A 13,516-nucleotide genomic window follows, 5' to 3' on the forward strand; every position below is an offset into this window, starting at 1 on the left:
GCTTTGCTAGTGGATCTTCTTGGAAGGTAAGGAAACCTAATTTTCATGTGGTACTTGATAAATTCTCAATCTAAAAAAAAAAAACATTCTATTGAATTTGGAAAATATCTTGATTCTGGGAAAGATAGAAGGCAGGAGAAGGGGATGACAGAGGACAAGGTGGTTCGATGGCATCACCAACTCAGTGGACATGAGTTTGAGCAAGCTCCCGGAGGTGGTGCAGGACAGGGAAGCCTGGCGTGCTGCAGCCTGTGGGGTCACAGAGGCGGACACAACTGAGCTCCTGAGCAACAACAAATTGAATTCAGATACTGACTTTCCAAGATTCCAAAAATTAAGTGAATCTTGCTTATTTAAAGGGTTTCCCAAGGGGCACAATGGTAAAGAATTCGCCTGCCAATGCAGGAGATATAGGAGATGAGGGTTCAATCTGTGAGTCAGGAAGATCCCCTAGAGTAGAAAGTGGCAAACCCGCTCCAGTATTCTTGCCTGGAAAACTCAATAGGCAGAGGAGTCTGGTGGTCTACAGTCCATGGGATTGCAGAGACTCAGGCATGACAGCAAGAGGCACACACCCCCTTACTTTAAGGGGAAAATACAAGATTTTTCTAATAGAAAAAGATGACTGGCCAATTTATTTGTGTTTATTGTGTTAAAAAAATGTAAAGGACTTCCCTGGTGGTCCAGTGGTTAAGAATCTGCCTGCCAGTGGAGGGGACATGGGTTCAATCCCTGGCCCAGGAAGATTCCGCATGTGGTGCGGGCAACTAAGCCCATGCACCACAACTGCTGAGCCCATGTGCCTAGAGCCTGTGCTCTGCAACAAGAGAAGCCACCACAATGAGAAGTGTGTGCACCAAACCTAGAGAGTAGGTCCCACTTGCTGCAACTAGAGAAAGCCCTCACGCAGCAGTGAAGATATTTTTTTGAAAAATCATAAAATTTGCCATCTTAATTGCTCATTTATTTTTTCTGTGAATTTATATTACTATACATCCCCCTGTTTTTGACTAATGTCTATTACCCTAGTACAGTTATTCACAGCATCTCCTTTCACTTTCTAAAGTGCCCCATCTTGGATGATAAATTATATGGTCATCTTATTATAAAGGTTATTCACCTGTATTAAGAATGAATCTTTGAAATGGGTGTGACCCAATTCCATATTCCCTATAAGTACAAAAGTTGCTAAATTCTTTGCATTGGTCACAGAGGTAAAAATGAATGTTGTTGTAGACTGATCTGATTCCTAGTCCTGTTTTCTAGATATGTTTATGTAAAATTCTCCCCTTCAAACAGGATCTTTCAAGGAAGTGGGCAGTTTTCCCCCATACTGTTCTTAAATTGTTTGACACACTTAAAGCATCTTGCCTTCAGTTGGGCAGAGTACGGTAACTGAGAGAATCGATGACAGCATACTGTCTTATAGAAATACCTGATTGTAACTTTGGATTGGAAAGAGTGATAAGCCAGTCACGGAACTAATTGGGAAATTGGTCTGCCCTGAAGTCTCCAAGGGCCTTAAGATCTTTTGACTAACAATATACATGTGTTACTCATCTACTCTAGATTGTACATACCCCGATAATGGAGAAAGTTCCTAAGATGTTATTTTGTTTCTCAAATATTTGGTGCTAAGTCGCTTCAGTCGTGTCCAACTCTGTGTGACCCCATAGACGGAAGCCCACCAGGCTCCCCCATTCCTGGGATTCTCCAGGCAAGAACACTGGAGTGGGTTGCCATTTCCTTCTCCAATGCATGAAAGTGAAAAGTGAAAGTGAAGTCGCTCAGTTGTGTCCGACTCTGTGCGACCCCATGGACAGCAGCCCTCTAGGCTCCTCTGTCCACAGGATTCTCTAGGCAAGAATACTGGAGTGGGTTGCCACTTCCTTCTCCTGATTCTGTCCTAAAGTCGGTCAAATCCTGCCTGTGGGAAAGAAGGCAGGTGCTGTTGAATTAAAGTAAAACCCAGACAGACCTCACGGCTTAGCCATGACCATGATAAGTGAACAAAGCCCAAACCCAGTTCAGTAAGTCTCCTCTTACCACCTGCTGCTGCTGCTAAGTCGCTTCAGTTGTGTCCAACTCTGTACAACCTCGTAGATGGCAGCCCACCAGGCTCCTCTGTCCACAGGATACTTACCACCTGACCTCTTTTAATTTTTTTCCTGAAAAGTAGCCCTTCCCTTGATCTGTTCTGTTTGGAATACTGTTATGAGAAGCTGACTTGAGTATCTTTGGCAAGTAAAGTATAAAAAGGTAATTTCATGCAACTAATTGAGTCTTACATTATTATGGTTTTACATTGTGGTCTGTGAATGACACTCCCTGGTACAGCTATACGAGATGGACCTTTTTTGAGTGCGTTCTGTGGGCTAAACACAGTTCTGGGCATTTTGCATACATGTTTCTGGTAGGAATTAGAACAAGTGTTTGAACTTACTGGAAAACTGTGGTTTGCTATTTTGTTTTGCTTTGTTTCTATGTCTTACTCTGCTATTTAGTATAGCCAAGTCATGTTTTTTTTTAATTTTTAAAATGTATTTTTGGCTGTGCGGGGTCTTTGCTGCTACATGGGCTTTTCTTTAGTTGTGCGAGAGGGGGCTGCTCCCCAGTTGCAGTGTGTGGGTTTCTCATTGCGCTGCGTCTCCTGTTGCAGAACACAGGCCCAGGGGTGCGTGGGCTTCAGGAGCTGCAGCACGTGGGCTCAGTTGTGATGCATGGCGTTAGTTTTTCCACTGCATGTGGGATCTTCCCAGACCAGGGATTGAACCCATGTCTCCTGCACTGGCAGGTGGACTCTACCACTGAGCCACCAGGGAAGCCTGTAAGTCATGTTTTTAAATTTTCATTTGAACAATCATTGATTGTTTTCATTTGTTTTGTTTGTTTGGTTTTTTAGATTTCACATGTGAGATCACATGGTATTTGTCTTTCTCTGCCTGATTTCACTTAGCGTAATACCCTCTAGATCCATCCGTATTGTCACAAATGGCAAGCCATCTTTTTTATCACTGAGTAATGTGTCATTGTGTATATGCACCACATCTTGTTTATCCATTAATTTATCAATGAATAGTTAGGTTGCTTCCATTTCTTGACTATTATAAATAATGTTCCAGTGAACATTGGTTTGCGTGTATTTTTTTTTTTTTTGAATTAGTGTTTTTGTTTTCTTTGGATAAATACCCAGAAGTGAAATTACTAGAGCAACCCACTCCAGTGTTCTTGTCTGGAGAATCCCAGGGACAGGGGAGCCTGGTGGGCTGCCGTCTATGGGGTCGCACAGAGTCGGATACTACTGAAGTGACTTAGCGGCAGCAGCAGCAGCATAGTGGCTCTATTTTTAATGTTTTGAAAAACCTGCATATTGCTTTCCATAATGGCTGCACCAATTTACAGTCCTGCCAACAGTGCACAGGGTCCCCTTTTCTCCACCTTTGCCAGAAGTGGTTATTTGTTGCCTTTCTGATGATAGCCACTCTGAGAGGAATGAAGTAGTATCTCACTGTGGTTCTAGTTTGCATTTCCCTGATGTTTAGTACAGCTGAGCATCTTTTTATGTGTCTGTTGGCCATCTGCATTTCTCCTTTGGGAAACATCTATTCAGGTCCTCTGCCCATTTTTTAATCAGGTTGCCTTTTTTTTTTTTTTTTTAATGCTGAATTGTTTGAATTCCTTGTCTACTTTGGATATGAACCCCTTATCGGATGTATCACTTTGCAGGTATCTTTCCCCATTCAGAATGCTGGCCTTTGGTTTGTTGATAGTTTCCTTCTCTGTGCAAAGGCTTTCTGTTTGGTATAGTGACATGGACTGCTTTACTTTGAACTTTATAGTAGTTCTTAATTCCTTCAAAAGAAAGAAGACTTAAATATATGAAATACTATATAGTAAGAAAACCTCTATATGAAGGACTGCTTTATTGATTTTTAACAGCATAAACAACTACCCATGCTGTACTAAGAAGTCAAGATTACAGCAGGGCCCACCTCTCACCAGCTACTACCACGATGACTCCTAGCCCAGGCTTAGTATCTAATAGCTCCCTGTTCCTTCGCATTCCAGACGGGTGTGTGTTTCTTTCTCTGTGGTTGGCAGAGCCACTTCCTGTTTGTTTCCTGAAGGCCCACATTGGAGGAGAAGCGAGGTAGTGAACTGAAGCATTGGATGTAGTCTGCATGTTACCAGCGGAAGTGGATTGTTTAGTCTGGGTTCAAGAAAGGACTAGGCAGTTTCAAGTTTGGAGTAAAAGTGGCATGCAAGATAGGCTTGCCCCACTGAAGAACTGTGGGCAGCTGCACACGTAACAAGGCAAAGAAGTGAAATTAGAGACTTAAGGAGGAAAGGTCAGCTGGGACTTGCTGTGGGGACAGGGACTGACCAATCACCTTTGGCATTTTGTGGGATATTTTCAGAAGTAGCAAAGTCAGGCCTCTCTTCTGTGAAGCAAATGCTTATCTAGCGGTATGGTTACGCTTTCTCTTATTGATTTATAGAAACCTTCCTTTTTTAAAATTGTAAAGTATTTAACTATAACATTAAATGTAGGATGGATTCTACTCTCTGCCTTATTCTAAATCAGAGGCTGTTATGTTATCATCATGTTACACTACTCAAATAACCAATTTCTAATTCTCCCCTGGCCAGTCTTTTAAGTTGTACATGGATAGCATTCAAACCTAAAAGAAATAAAATTAAAAGTAGGTGGAACATATATGAAATTCAGAATCTTGTGTCAGCTCTTATTTTGGCAATAGAAGAATACAGAACTCGCATCACAAGTCCCCGTCAGTGGGGTTTTAATTGTGACTGATGTGATTGGGAAAAGGAAGCAGGGCACGGCTGGCACCTCACATTTGTATAATTTGATCGGAGTTTTGCCCTCTTTATCTAATTCCCAAAAATATGCATCATGTAATTGGGGTTTCCCAGGGCTTCCCAGGTAGCGCTAATGCTAAAGAACCCACTTGCCAATGCAGGAGACACAAGAGACATGGGTTCGATCTCTGGGTCAGGAAGATCTCCTAGAGGGGGACATGGCAACTCACTTCAGTATTCTTGCCTGGGAAATCCCATGGACAGAGGAGCCTGGCAGGCTACAGTCCACGAGGTCACAAAGAGTCAGACACAACTGAAGCAGCTGAGCACGTACATGCACGTTGTCCTGTATAGATCTGTCTCCCTAAACATCTTTTCTCTTGTTTCCTGATATTCAAAGATTTTGGGCAAACACTTTGGAGAAAACCAAAGAAAATATATAGAAGACAAATTTAATTTCAGTTGTTTGCTGTTCGTGCACTAAATACAAATGACTTTTTCTTCAACCTTTTTGACCGTCTCTTTTTTTTTCCTTAAAAAGGTAATAAAGGAATCACAATCTTTAGTGAGAGCTTCAACAGTAAGGGACTAGATTTAATTTGAAAGCTTAGAGAGTTCAGGTTCATTCATTTCGGCCATGTGCCAAGGGTCCATTAAGTCAGGTGCCGTATATTCTTGGTACAAGGATGCAGCACCTGGACTTGGACATGCAAAGTCTGTACTTCTGAGGCACACTGTGAGTCTCCGTTTCGATCTCCTGAAATTTGGCCGGTACTGTACCTCCGACATAGTCCTCTGAGGACTATATGTACAGACTATATGTCTTAGAGTTTTTGTTAACATTCTATTCCTAACAGCCTTTACTTAATTCATATAGTTGTAATATCAGATCATTAAGCTAAAAAAATTTCTGGATTCTAGCAGCCAACACATGATAAAATTCCTTACAGTTGAACAAACATTACTAAATTCTTGCATAAGGCCCCATTCAAAAGCATGAGCATCACAAGAGTGGCTAAAACATTGTCTTACAATCCTGGTGGGAGAAGTGAGTATTTGCTCAGCCACCGCTGATAGAAGGCAGAGGGGTAGTGCTGTATATCTGTGTGGGGATCTTCATGACTGTCCATGGTTCCTGTTCCTGCTCAGTGGTCAGGGGAATCATTGTAGATACAGTCTTGATTTTTTGAAGTCGGTCCTGTGTGCAGAGAAGTAAGCTGTTTAGATTTCTTCCCATATTGGCTTTGAGTTACTCCTTTGACTTACTATCAAACTTTCATTGTTTCTTAGTTGAAATATCCCAGTCATTAAAATGGATTGCAGTTAACTTTCAGATGCTCCTATGTGGAAGATTCAAGAATTAAAGACAACAGTCGGGAGTCGGAGAAGGGGTTGATGCAGGATTAGATATTTCCCTTCAGAACATTCTTAGATGCCGTTTAAAACAATCTAAACCCATTATCAGATGGAGAATGTGATATCTGGCCACTCATTATAACTTTCATATGATGTTCCGGTTAATGCATTTGTAATATGATATTGCATAATATAGTATTGATTTAGTTTGATTTAATCCAATGCAGATGCATTTTTTAGCCTTAGGAGTTCTGCTTGCTTAACTCTCTTAGGATAAAGAATGTGACTTATGCCAAAATTGAGTAATGAGTAATGGCTTCATTGTGGTTTTTCCTAATTTGCTTTTTTAAAATGTCAGTCACTAAGTCTGTTGACTGATTATTAAGCGGTCTAAGTATTTTAAATATTTGTAAGTAATTAGTCTGCTCTGTGAATGGCTTGAGTAGTCATTAAAGTGGAATGTCAACTTTATTTATTGGAAATATTTCTATTTTTGTTGAACTCTCCTTTCTTTATAGGTGAAATATTATAGTTCCTGTGGCCTTTGTTTACTTTGCTCTTTCATTTGGTCCCACACAAAGCCGGGTTGTTATCTAAGCCATAAGCATGAGCTTGAGAGTAACGCTCTTAAAAATAACACTTGTTACACCTGGTAGTTTTGAGGCCATGGTCAGATGAGTTCCATGTGTGCCCCTTGACCCTTGCCAAAGACCTAGGATTTTCTCTGAGGTCACATCATAACCCCTAACCCTGGCCCATGATAATACCCCTGTGTTAGCTATTTCAAGGGGATCAGACAAGTCAGTTCATCCCTGTTATTGTTGTTTAGTCACCAAGTTATGTCCTACAATTTTGCGACCCCATGGACTGTAGCGTGCCAGGCTCCTCTGTCCATGGGATTTCCCAGGCAAGAATACTAGAGTGATTGCCATTTCCTTCTCCAGGGGATCTTCCCAACCCAGGGATCGAGCCCTGGTCTACTGCACTGCAGGTGGATGCTTTACTGCTGAGCCGCAGGCGAAGCCCGTTCATCCCTGTACTAGTCTTGAAAACATGAGACCTCTAGGTTCTGGAGTCCAGTTAGCACCCAGCCCTTCACAAGGGCAGAACACGGACATAAACATTCTCCTCTTTCCTAGTACTGAGGTGGAAATAGCCATCGACGAATCAGATGACCAGAGCTGAAGTCCTGGAATTTGGAATTTTTTTAAAAGTCCAATTTTACTACCTTAACTGTCTTGTGATTTGAACCATAAACTTCTCTGGATCTGTTCAGTAGTTTTTCAAACATCTTTCTAGAGATATAATTCACATGCCATACAGTTCATCCATTTAAAGTATATAATTCAGTGGCTTTTCACAGAGTTATTTATTTACAGAGTTGTCCATCTATTAGCACAGTCAATTTCAGAACATTTTCATTACCCTCAAAAAAAAAAAAAAAAACACCCCATTCCTGGCTGTCACTGCACAGTCCTCCCATCACCTCTGGCCCTAAGCAACCACACATCTATTTACGTCACTGTTAGACTTGCCAGTTCTGGCCCTCATGCGTGCTTAGTTGTTCAGCTGTGTCCGACTCTTTGTGATCGTTTGGATTGTAGCCTACCTGGCTTCTCTGCCTACGGGATTCTCCAGGCAAGGATACTGGAGTGGGTTGCCATGGCCTCTTCCAGAGGATCTTTTTGACCCAGGGATCAAACCCACGTCTCCTGTGTCTCCTGCATTGGAAGGCGGATTCTTTATCTGCTGAACCATCTTGGGAAGGCACCATTTGGTATAAATGGAACCATGCAGTATATACTCCTTTGTGACGGGCTTCTTTCACTTAGCATACTGTTTCCAGGGGTCATCAATGTTTAGCATGTATCAGCACTTCATTCCGGAGAAGGCAATGGCACCCCACTCCAGTACTCTTGCCTGGAAAATCCCATGGATGGAGGAGCCTGGCAGGCTGCAGTCCATGGGGTCGCTACGAGTCGGACACGACTGAGCGACTTCACTTTCACTTTTCACTTTCATGCATTGGATAAGGAAATGGCAACCCACTCCAGTGTTCTTGCCTAGAGAATCCTAGGGACGGGGGAGCCTGGTGGGCTGCCGTATGTGGGGTCGCACAGAGTCGGACATGACTGGAGTGACTTAGCAGCAGCAGCAGCAGCACTTCATTCCTTTTTATTACCAAATAATAATCTATTATCTGGATCTACCACATTTAATTCATCCATTCATCAGTTGGTGGACTTTTAGGCTGTTTCCATCTTTTATCTGTTATGAATGATGCTGCTCTGAGGGTTCGGATATGGGTTTTTGTGTGGACATATGTTTGCATTTCTCTTGGGTGTGTACCTAGGAGCAAAATTGCTGGGTCCCATGGTAATTCTGGGTTTACCTGTTTGAAGAATTGCCAGACTGTTTTCCAAAAATTCCACAGGATCTTCTTATACTCTTAATTTACAATGTATTAGGATTTCAGTGTCTCTATATCCTTAGCGGTCACCTGGCTCTAAACCACGTCATGTTGCATTCTGCTCTGTCTCCAGGGGTTGCGTACGGCAGCTGCTGTGCGTCCAGCTGACAGATCTGACCTGACGGAGCCTGAGGGCTCTTAAAATCCAAGGCAGTCATCTCCCAGCTAAACAGCTGGCTGTCTGGTCTGAATTTATTTGTTCTTGCCAGCTTTAGTTTGGAGTGGTAATCTTAGGTAGGGTTGCAGTGTGAGGGTGGGGGCTTCGCAGGGCAAAATAATGTGTTAAATCTTCAACCTAGAAGAGAATTCCTAGTGGAGAAAGAAGAAATACTTTTTGTGCTGTCCTTCGTCATGTTTCTCTTTTTAAGTCTGTTCCTTCTACCTCACACCCTGTGTAATGGTGGTAGAGAAGAGTGTGTGTTTCTTTTTTTAATTAGAGGCAGGGGAGGCCCAGAGAGGGCCTCCGAGTTATGACCATTGGTTAATAAAAACGACAGAGTGCATTGATAACTAACTGCCACTAACTTATTCTGCCATTCTCACCTTCCAAGTAAAGGAGGACCCTTGAACTTGCCTCAGAACTTGCTCTCCCTACGTCCTTTCTGTTAATATAGCACAGAAGCATATGGTTAGAGTTTAGAAGTCTATATAATAAATGTCTGTTTTTAAAGCAGATAATTTGAACACTTTCAGTTACCTTTTAATTAGCTTAACTCCATTTCTTCAGGTCTCCTGTCTTCTCTTTGTCCATTTTGAATCAGAAAAACTTGAAAAACATTGTATACTAATTACAGACACCTAGGTTTAAATCCAGGCTTTGTTTACAGCCTGTGTGATCTTGAATTGTTTGCTTAACCTCTCTGTGTCAAAATTGTTACATGGAAAAATAATAGTGCATATCTGATTAAACAAGTTAACACACATAAAGTACTTCGAAAAGTATCTGGCATGTGGAATGTACATTAGCTATTTATCGTTTAAAGCACTCATTAAAAAAAAAACAAAAAACAAACCCATAACCACCACAGCTGCTACTGCCCTTGCTACAACCCCAGCTCTTCTGGTCAAAGTTGAACAACCTATGATTCAGGTTACTTAAAAAAGATCTGATGGAATTCCCTGGTGGTCCAGTGGCTAAGGACTCCATGCTTTCATTGCCAAGGCTGTGGGTCTAATCTCTGGTCTGGAAACTCACATCCCACACACACCTTGCTCTCCCAGCAGTTGGAATGTTAAAGGGCAAGAGGACGAGACCTGTCAATCATTTAGTTAGGAAACAACCAGCAACAGGTTGCCCCAAAACATATTTTCCTAAGATTTGATGTAATGTAAATTTCTGTCTCATCTTTCTTTCTTTCTTTTTTTTTTTTTTTTTTTTTAAATCTTCTGGGATGTCCTTGGCTTCCAGTGATCATAGCTGGAATCCTTCAGTATCTGGCATGGTTCCAAACACACAGTTAATGTGGGACTAAGTAAATGTGCACTTAAATATGTAACCAGAGCTTCCTCCTGGGTTGTCTTTAACACCTTGTTTCTTCCCCTCTTGATCTCCAGGTATCTCGGATGAAGAAATTATCAACATTACTCTTCCTACTGGGGTCCCCATTCTCCTGGAACTGGACGAGAACCTGCATACTGTTGGGCCTCACCAGTTCCTGGGCGACCAAGAGGCTATCCAAGCAGCCATTAAGAAAGTTGACGATCAAGGAAAAGTGAAACGAGCTGACAAATAAAGTCTTTCCCATGTAATGGCTAGGAATAGCTGCAGAAGGAATGGCATGCGGTGTGTTATGAGTGCTCATCTCCCTTTTTTTTTTCTTTTTTTTTCTGTCTTCCCACCTGATTTTTCCAGATCTAGGCTGTGGGGTAGAGTTTGTAGAGGTAATTAGGTCTTAACGTTGGCCCAGTTAAAGGCTTTAGGATGCCCAAATGCTTATGTCATAGCCTTATGTGCTAACCCCGGCCGGCCTCCTTTTAATTAGTCACTAAGTTAATCACCAGTGGGGCTTAATCAATGTCCTAAGTTTCTGAGATGGAAAAGCAACAAGTGAAGGTTAAGTTCAAGGTCGTCCTCATTCAGTAAATCAGTATTGAGTCACTATTGACAGACCTTCACTTCAATAAGACGTTTGTATTTATAGAAAATTTCTGGGATGATAATAAAGGATATTAGATAATATGCTCTACTTAAGTATTTATTACTAGTCTTTTCCTCAAGGAAAAGGGGTACTCTGATAGGTAAGACCAGAGGCCCATTAAATGGGAGAGTCACAGATGGATTCTTCCAAAGCAGCCAGCTACAAACAGCAAGGCCTTTTGCTCGTCTCTAATCCAGAGACATCCTGTTTGACATCTGGTGGAATTCCTCTCTAGCTGCTGGAATTAGCAGCATATAGACAGCCATAGCTGTTCATGTTCTCTTTTGTTTTTAAACATTAATCTTGGGCTCCTTAAAATTGATTTAAAAATAAGTTCTGTGTCTGAAAATGGTACCTCCAAAGTATTTCCATATGATTTCTAAGTATTAAGTACAGGCTACTGAATTAGTCTCTGCTTTCATCTTCCTGTAACACAAAGAGTTGTACTTGTTTCAACACACAGACGTGCTTAATTCTCTATAAATTGAAGTTTGGGTCAGGGTGAAGTTAGAATATAGTGGGTGTAATTTCATTCACTTGAACAGGGGAAATGGTATACTGGCACTTGTCAATGGACATTTGTTCTTTATCTGCTGAGGGCAAAACATTATGGTACATAGTCTACAGTACTCAGGGTAGACCACACACTGATTGATTGATTGATTGCTCATCAATCTTAATGATACAGGATGTCTTTAGATGCTGTAGACAGGTACATCATCATTTCTTTAAGCTACTGCTACTGCTAAGTCACTTCAGTCGTGTCCGACTCTGTACGACCCCATAGACAGCAGCCCACCAGGCTGCATTGTCCCTGGGATTCTCCAGGCAAGAACACTGGAGTGGGTTGCCATTTCCTTCTCCAATGCATGAAAGTGAAATGTGAAAGTGAAGTCACTCAGTCATGTCCAACTCAGCGACCCCATGGACTGAAGCCTACCAGGCTCCTCCATCCATGGGATTTTCCAGGCAAGAGTACTGGAGTGGGGTGCCATTGCCTTCTCCGTTAAGCTACTGCCTTATATCAAAGCAAGTGACATACGTTTCAATGATAGAGTCGTCTTAACAGTTTACAACTATAATAGCTATTACAGGTATCACGAGTTTTTCATGGTTTTCCATTGGTGGGTTAGTTTATTTGTATCCATTTTGTGGTAAAATTGGCATTAGAAGGAAACTAATTATAAAACCCTTGCCACTGCTTGGTCTCCACTGATCCTTAAATCAAGATTTAGAGGGACTTTCCTGGCAGTCCAGTGGTTATGACTCTGAACTTCCAATGTAGGGGACACGGGTTCCATCCCTGGTCAGGGAACTAAGACCTCACGTGCTGTGTAGCGCAGCCAAAAGATAAAAAATAAAGAAGACTTAGAGCATCAGCTGATAAAGATGGCTGAAAAGAACATGGTTTGCTCACAGCTGGCCACATCTGCAATGCATAAGGACGTGGAATGTGGCTGCTTGACATTCCTGACCAACTACTGTCTTTTCTGCTGCCGTCCTTCTTTTCAGTCCTGTTGCCCAACCAAATAGCACTCTTTATGATAATTCAGAGATCAGGGTCACAAACACAACTACCGTCTTCCTAGAATTCCAAACCTATGGCTAAACTTCAACTCAGACCATTTTTGAACAGCTTTATCTCTGGAACTGGCATCTGAATTTTCCAGCCCAAGTGGTGACCATGTCTTAAAGCAGCTCAAGATCCCAGATTTGGATTCTTCCCTCATCCCACCTCTAGACGTCCACCTCCAGAGGACCCCCAGCAGCATGACTGCTCCCTTGCACAAAGCTGTGCTCACACTTAGTCACTTGGGAATCTCACAGACTTCCTCAGAGAGGGATAATTGTTGCTGACACGTTCTGGTACAATTTTGGTTTTATTGTTTTTGAGATCTTGGCTGAAATAAAAGATATTTATGAAAACTTGATGTACAATTATCTTTAACAACTTTAGCATGTCAGCCTCGAGACCACCTAGTGAACCTGTTTTCTTTGCACGGTTTACAAAGTATTCAGGATTTTTGATGTAGGTACCTCGAAGTATGCCTAACCTGGATCCTTGGTATCCTCTGTACTATGTCAAGCTGGGACCACAAAAAGGGGGAATTTTTTAAATCTAAAAAATGATAGCTTATCTAGAAATTTGGTCCTTGGCAGGCCAGGTTTGGCTTGCCTTGGAAACACCTAGACAATTTTTTTCTACCCAGGCTGTAATGCTTGTTATATGCAGGTCCAGTGTGGTAAGATAATAGCCATAGCAAGATGCTATGAATTTTCATTTTTAAATATCTCAAATGAATCCTGTATCCCAGTACATTGAGACTTTGTTTTTCTGAAAAAACAAAAATTCTGCCTCAGGAAAAAAGGTTCTTAAATCATCCAGTACAAATTTGAGCACTGAATTAACAGAGCATCCTCAGTGAGGATACGTTACATCATGTATATTTCCTTGATAAAGATGTGCAAGGAAAATTTCTTAACATGATCTGGCTATTTCCATGCTTAACCAGATTCTTTTGCCCCAAATTTGCAGACTATTTCTCATCTTGGGTCATGACCACTTTTATTAAAATGCAGCCCTTTGTGTGCACATTAATGGCAGTGGTTATTTGTCTTCTAGCCTGGGAAGCCTCCCCAGAGGCTCTGTAGCTTTGTTGCCAAAATGCTTTTTTTGGTTAAAGCCAATCCCTGTTGGGCTGCAATTAGCCAACTTGGTGGCCAGAAGCAG

The 13,516-nt window shown here is 41.8% G+C and overlaps 1 protein-coding gene across 3 annotated transcripts in view; it reads left to right on the top strand.

Moving 5' to 3' along the window:
• Positions 1-10,826, top strand: part of BPGM (bisphosphoglycerate mutase) — a 31,150-nt gene extending 20,324 nt beyond the window's left edge. The window contains exons 3-4 of one of the 3 annotated variants that reach the window (XM_044946882.2): positions 8,721-8,797; positions 10,202-10,426. In XM_044946882.2, coding sequence (XP_044802817.1) covers positions 8,721-8,755 — 35 coding nt within the window. In that variant the 3' untranslated portion in view covers positions 8,756-8,797; positions 10,202-10,426. Of the gene's footprint in view, positions 1-2,659; positions 2,828-8,720; positions 8,798-10,201 lie in introns of all 3 variants that reach the window. The other 2 variants (XR_006552939.2, XM_006079869.4) reach the window with 2 other exon arrangements.
• The last annotated feature ends 2,690 nt before the right edge of the window (positions 10,827-13,516 follow it).

This window comes from Bubalus bubalis, chromosome 8 (assembly GCF_019923935.1).
Source record: "Bubalus bubalis isolate 160015118507 breed Murrah chromosome 8, NDDB_SH_1, whole genome shotgun sequence".
NCBI classification, from domain to species: domain Eukaryota; kingdom Metazoa; phylum Chordata; class Mammalia; order Artiodactyla; family Bovidae; genus Bubalus; species Bubalus bubalis.